Source organism: Lichenostomus cassidix, chromosome 5 (assembly GCF_008360975.1).
Source record: "Lichenostomus cassidix isolate B80296 chromosome 5, HeHo_3.0, whole genome shotgun sequence".
NCBI classification, from domain to species: domain Eukaryota; kingdom Metazoa; phylum Chordata; class Aves; order Passeriformes; family Meliphagidae; genus Lichenostomus; species Lichenostomus cassidix.
The window spans coordinates 58910751-58917730 of record NC_139486.1 but is presented as its reverse complement, the minus strand read 5'-3'; the positions used below and the strand labels follow the sequence as shown (position 1 = coordinate 58917730).

The window sequence follows — 6980 nt, the reverse complement described above, 5'->3', positions numbered from 1 at the left end:
ATTCATGGCAATAACTGCCCTTTTTTGTCCTGAGGTTTCTGGCAAAGGTAGACCCAGAATATCTTTGGGCCCAGGCAGAAGGAGAAGCAGCAAATGGAGTTGGGAGAGTTTCTCTGAGTTCCTGTGAGATCATGGTTTTCTTAAAAACTTCCAAATAAGTCTGAATAGGAAAACATGGTAACATTTTGCACATGAGGTTTTTGTGTCAAGAAACAAAATGATTTGATGAGAGATTTGCTGAAGCCTAGAAATATGCTGATGTTAATACTTTTGATAGAAGCAAAGCATCTGCATACACTTGTCAGAAGACTATGAAGGGTAAGTGAGGAGCTGAATGACACAAGCTGGAAAACATCTGGACATGTGATTTGATTTTACAAGGTGTTACAGGTTGCTGTCTCAAATGTCCACATGTCAGAAGAGCTGGATCCATATCCTTCAGTGGAAAGGGAAGGTTGTCTTGTGTTCCTAGCTTTACAGCAGCTTGAGTTTTGCCCAAGGAAGGGTATGCTGGTTTTGCTGCTGTGTTCAGCCAGAATAGTGCTGTTTGGTAGCTCCTTGAAGAAGCAGCAGAACCCTGGATTGCTGTCCCTTGGATTGCCTTGCTGTCCAAGACAAGGACTAAAGCTGAGTGCCAGAGCTCCCAGCACTGCCTTGGAAGTCAGGAGTGACTGGCATCTTATGTCCTGGTTCTGCTTAGGAGATTGCTCAGGTGTACACCTAATGGTTTTTTGATATCCTTTGACTTTCTGGGTGGAAGTAAAAGCATCCTTTGTCTCTCTGCTTTCTGTAATTCCAGGATCAGTCATTACTCTGTAATGGCAGCTAATTATCCTCTGGGATGGGCAGAGGAAATGCTGCCTGAAGTGTGGTTCCACAGCAGATGTGAGCAAGCTTTCTGCAGAGGTTCAAACAGCTTGTGACTTACTGAAATATTGAGGCCTGAGCAAGAGCCTTGAGCTGAAGTTGAGCTCTGGGTGAACCTTCAAACCAGGTGTTGTATGTGTGTTCTCTCATTAATGAAATGCACAGGATCATTACTGCAAGGATCTCGGTATCTGCTCATTAAAAAAACGTGTATTGACCTTTCTGTATTAAGAAGCTCCACAAGGCCCTGAAATCAACCCTGGGGCCTTGCTGGGAGGTCCATGGTCTAAGGCAACTCCCTGGGATGCTCCCTGAACCCTGGCCAGGCTTTGGGAGAAACCCAGGAGGAGGCTGAAGCCAGATGTTCCCACACTGGAAGTTGTGTGATCTGGTTTATTGCACGCTGTCCAAGCTGGGCTCTGTCCCAGCACAGTCAGAAGCCTCTTTGCCTGTGGGTGGATTCACCTAAAGGAATTCCCAGTTCTGGCAGGGGCTCTCCAGTGCTTGGCTGTGACAAGAGCTTCCCCAGCTGCTGTGCAGCTCTGTAGGATAATGAAATATTAAGGTCGCTGGTGCTGTATCTTTGTAATCCCTGTAGGCAATCTTTGGTAGCAATGCTGAGGTGCACTGCTGAGCTTCTCCTTTGGTAATTCCTTGCTGCTTTGAGCTGTAGTAAATGACACTTAATTCCTGAAGTTGGTGTCTGTGGTTTTGGTGCTGACCCTGCCCACTGGCAGAACAAAATTCATGTAGTCTGGCTCTATCAGAAAGAAAAGTCACTTTTCAAACCTAAATGTAAGGAATAGGTCCCGTTTAAAATTCCTGAATGGGATGAGCTTTCCTGTCGTTCACTGGTTGTCAAGTGGTCTATGGTTGGAGGATTGTGTGAGCAGTCAGGAAATTAATTAAAAGAAGCTGAAGCCCTGGATGTATAAAATGAATCCATAATTTGCATAATAAAAGGGGAAAAGAGCTAGGTTTGGGAAGACAAGGATGGATTTTTCAAACAGTGTATCAGAAGCAGCACCAACAGAAGGAACAAGTGTTGTTGGAATGTTCCCACATGAGGTGACAAGTGTGTGATTTGCACAATCAAATGGTGATGTTACAGTTCCAGAATAACCTGCTTGGTAGTGAGTTGGACACTTAGCTGACTGTAGCCAAAAATTCTGGATGTGGGGTGGTGCAGTATGAGTGTAAGAAAAGAAGGGGATGAGTGGAGCAAAACCAAGTGAATAGAGGGATTGCAGGAGCAGGAGTACAGTGGGATCCTGATAAATGGGATAGAGATGTTTGGGGTTCTGTGGATTCTGAGGAGGCTGGGTCCCCAGATGGATTCATAGATGTGAGACTGCCATGGAGATGAAAAATGGAATTCGAGGCTGATGGACAGCAGGCGAGGAGGGATGTGATAGAGGATTATAGTCAGCATGAAGTAAATCACACAATGGAATGGTTTAAACAAAGACTGAGCAAGTCCCTGCTCCTTGGGTGGTGTATTTGCACAACCAGGGAGCATCAGGGTAACCCTGGATTCAGGGGACTCTTCAGGAGTTCTTAATCTTGAGCTCAGATTTGTTTGTGCAAGATGCATTTTGAATTAATGTTCACAACCCTGATTTGTCTGCTTGGGCTGCTCAGGGATGTGACACTGAATATCCTACAGAAAATGATTGGGCAGGAGCCAAAGGTCAGTGGTGTTCTTTGTGAGACTGTATACAAGGAATAAAGGAGGAAGGGATGAAATTGGCTATTTTACAGGGAAGCATGCTTAGAAGAGGAATGGCCTGAAGTTGAGTCAGGGGAGGCTTAGGGTGGATATTAGAAAAAGGTTCTTCCTCCAGAGGGTGGTTGGGCACTGGAACAGGATCCCCAGGGCAGTGGGCACTGCACCAAGCCTGGCAGAGATCAGAGGAGTGATTTGAACAATGCTCTTGGGCACATGGTGTGACTCTTGGGGATGGTCCTGTGTGGGGCTGAGAGATGGACTATGTGATCCTTGTGAATCCCTTCCAACTCAGCATATTCTATGATTCTCCTGGATTCTTGCAGCCAGTCTTCATAGAATCCTGGAATGGTTTGGTTTGGAAGAGACCTGAAAGCTCATCTTGTTCCACAGCCCTGCCATGGGCAGGGACACCTCCCAGTAGACCAGGTTTCTCCAGCCTGGCCTTGAACACTTCCAGAGATGGGACAGGTGAGCTGTGGTTTGGGTATAAGGAATTCAGAATGGGTAGAAAGGTGGTTCATCATCTCTGGTGCCTGGAACTGCTGATGGCTACCAGCTCCCATGGGATTGTGCCCCACCAGTGAGGTCCCCCTCAGCTCCCTAGTGTTACAAGGCCAAACATGGCATTTGTGGAGCTCAAAAATCTCCAAAAATGCACAAAAATTGGACACAACAGGTGCAGTGTTGCTCTGTCATTGCTCTGGAGAAACCCCAAAGCCCTGTGGCTACCTCAAGGTGAGATCATCTCCTCTGGGCAATTGCCTTGAAATTCAGAATCTCAGAGAAGAGATAACAACCCACTTTGGGCTTTGTCACTCTCCTGGGGCTCCAAGAGTCCCCAGATCCCCAAATTGCATGGAATAACAAAGGTGTTTGCTGACAAAGGGTATATTTTCAGACTCCTTTCCAGAGTTCCAGGCAGGTGCACCTAACATTCACCTCCAAGAGCACCAGGAGGAAAGCAGAGAGTGCAGAGATGTAGGAGAAGATCATCCTGGAGGACCATGAGTCAGGACAGCGCATGCTGAGCCACCCATCTCCTGTTGTTTTCTCTTGCCAAGAAGAAACACCTTCAGTTTTCATCTCAGGTCCTACCTGGAGGCTCCGGGGCTCCAGTTCCTCATTGTACTCAGGGCTTAGCACCAAATGCAGGTGATGCACAGCAGGTGTGTGGTGAGGACACCCCGTTGGAATGCTTGCTCTGGAAACTTCTCCTCACTGACCACAAAGGGCTCCTGGACGAGGACTGGAATATTTCCTGTAAGGAACACTTGTGGATCTTACCACTGCTGATATAAGGAACATCCAAAAGGTGATTTTAAAAATATTTTTCCCAAGAAAATGCTTTCAGGAGGAGGTAGCTGAGCTTTGGGTGTTGCACATTTTCATTTGAGGGCTGCAGGACCAGGGCAAAGAGCTGGGAGAATCTTTTAGAGCCAAAAGAGTGTGTCCATGAGGGAGGGGAGGCTTCATTAGTCAGGAAGTTTTGGATGCCCCTGGATCTCTGGAAGTGCTCAAGGCCAGGTTGGAGGGGACTTGGAACAACCTGGTCTAATGGAACATGTCCCTGCACATGGAGTGAGGGTGGAATGAGATGGTCTGCAAGATCCCTTCCAACCCAAACACTTCTGGGATTCTATAGAAAAGACAGACAAAGCAGGTGTTTGGCAGATGTCAACACAAGGATGAAGAATCAATTCTGTGCTGTCTTTTACAGGTTTTGTTGGGGTACTCCAAGTTACAGGTTGTGCTGGATGATCTCAAAGTCCCAGAGTGAACACACACAGGGGATTAACGGCAGCAGCAAGGTAAAGCTACTCAGGGTTGTGTAACCAACAGCTTCTCCCTAACTGTGCCTTGACTTCTGCCCAGGTTTTTCTAATTGATCTGTACCTAAACTGTCACTTTAGATATTGTAGGGTTGTCTTCAAGAAGATCCCACCGGAAAGAGGGTTTTTCTCCTGGAAGAAATTTCCATCAAGGAGTTCACAGAGAGAACACCCTTTGAAGGAATGTCAGGATGGAATTGCACCCAAGCAACAGAGTTCATTTTGGCAGGATTCACCGAGGACCCAGTGACTCAGGTTGCCCAATTCCTGCTGTTCCTGCTCATTTACCTTGTCACCATCCTGGGAAACCTGGGGATGATTGCCTTGATCAGAGTCAGTCCCACTCTCCACTCCCCCATGTATTATTTCCTGGGCCACCTGGCATTTGTGAACCTCTGCACTTCCACCCTTGTCACCCCCAGAATGTTGGTTGGGGTTTTGTTGAGGAGGAAGGGAATCACTTATGCTGGGTGCATGGCTCAGGTGTTCAGTTTTGACCTGTTTGGGGCCACTGAGTGCTTTCTGCTGGCCACGATGGCCTATGATCGATACATGGCCATTTGCCACCCCCTGCTCTACCCTCTTGTCATGTCCCCAGAGCGCTGCTTCCGCCTGGTCACTGGGTGCTACCTTGTGGGGCTGACCAATGGTGTGGTACAAACCATTGGCATGTCCAGCTTGTTCTTCTGCGGCTCCAGTGCCATCCATCTGTTCTTCTGTGACATTTCTGTGCTGATCTCACTCTCCACCTCTGACAACACCCTCAGCCTCATCATCCAGAGGACTTTATCATCTTTACTCGGTGTTCCCAGCATCCTGGTGATCCTGGTGTCCTATGTGGCCATCATCTCCACCATCCTGAGCATTAGATCAGCCCAGGGCAAGCGCAAAGCCTTCTCCACCTGTGCCTCCCACCTCATCACTGTCACCACCTTCTATGGGGCATTGATTTTCATGTACTTAATCCCCAAGTCACACACCTCCAGAACAGGAGATAAATGGGCTGCTGTGCTCTATACCATGGTGACCTCCATGCTGAACCCCTGGATCTACAGCCTGAGGAACCAGGAGGTGAAGGAGGCTTTGAGAAGACTCAGGGACACAAAATGAGCTTGGATGTTGTAACATAATGACTAAATAAAATGGAGATGCTGGTGATATCCTGGGAGGTTTGTTAAATATCTCAGAGGGACATATTCAGTGTCTTTTGCACTTTGACTTAGATGGTGTGCTGGTTGATTCAATATCAGCTGAGAGGAACCTTTTCACTCCAGTTCTGGTTTTTGGATGAGGTTTGGAGCAGCCTGGTCTAGTGGAAGATGTCCCTCCTCTTGGCAGGGCAGCAGAACTGGATGAGCCTTATGGTCCTTCCAACCCAAACCATCCCAAGATTCTGTGACAGATTTGGTGTTAATGTTTTGTTGCACAAGTATTGCATATGTGAAAAAAAGCAAAAATCCCCCAATTAGTGTATTTTCTCACCCTGTGCCAGGTCCATGCTGAAATCCAGAGTGATGGGGCTCTCCTAGAGTGGAATAACTAGGGATGGAGGAGAAGCTCCTCAGTTAGGTTAAATCAAACCAGGATCAATGTAGTTTGCTGATTTATTAATGACACACAATTCACAGGCACTCAGGATCAGCCAGCTGAATCCTTTGTCCCCAAAGCCTATTGGTAATTCCCTTGTTAATATTTAATCTAGCTGCCTGGATAAATCCCCCTGAGCTGTTCATGCTCCTGTTCCTCTCTTTTTGGCTCTGCTGACCCCCATGGCAGTGACCCCAAAGGTCCTCAACTCACGTCCCCACATGTGGAGACAAAGTCCTCAAGTTGCACCAGGAGAGGTTTAGGTTGGATAGAGGGAAAAATCCTCCATGGAAAAGGCTGTCCAGCCCTGGAACAGGCTGCCCAGGGCAGTGGTGGAATCCCCATCCCTGGAGGGATTTAAAAGCTGTGTGGATGTGGCACCTGGTGACATGGATTAGTGGTGGCCTTGGCAGTGCTGGGGGAATGGTTGGACTTGGTGATCCTAGAGGATTTTCCAGCCTAACCAATTCCCTGACTCTGTGATCAGTACCATGAAGTGGGACCTCTGTGTGTAACTCCTGTGGTTCTCCCACCCTTCTGATCCTCTGCAACTGTCCTACTCAGGACATTGTTTAATTTAGGTGCAGGGTAGGTTGTACATCTTTTCTTTCAATGAAATTAAAGATTATTTTTAATGTTTTATTTAAAACATCAAACCTCCATAAATATTAAGAAAACATTAAGACACTTAAACCATACACCCCAGAGTAACTCTCCTTCTTCTAGGGCCTTACAACCATTGTTTGGTGATATTAAATAATTTTTAAAAATATTTGAAAAATATTTAAAATCTGATTAATATTTTGAGAAGACATTCAATGGCTTTGTGTCCCACTGGTCTTACCTTGACCATCACCTGACCTTTAAACAGGAACATGAGCCACAGTGACTGAAACCCAGAGTCTGTGGCTGTGGTGCCATTGCTCTGTTCTCTGTGGCTTTGTGCTGGAGCTGCTGCTCTCAAACCC

At 46.9% G+C, this 6980-nt stretch overlaps 1 protein-coding gene across 1 annotated transcript; it reads left to right on the top strand.

The window, feature by feature from the left end:
* The first annotated feature begins 4608 nt into the window (after positions 1-4608).
* Positions 4609-5535, top strand: LOC146436783 (olfactory receptor 5G3-like). The gene has a single exon (XM_085063903.1). The coding sequence runs from the start codon at positions 4609-4611 to the stop codon at positions 5533-5535; it is 927 nt and encodes a 308-aa protein (XP_084920029.1).
* The last annotated feature ends 1445 nt before the right edge of the window (positions 5536-6980 follow it).

Bases quoted from the DNA above. Each gene is read 5' to 3' on its own strand.
- LOC146436783 (XM_085063903.1), top strand. From the start codon at position 4,609: ATGTCAGGATGGAATTGCACCCAAGCAACAGAGTTCATTTTGGCAGGA.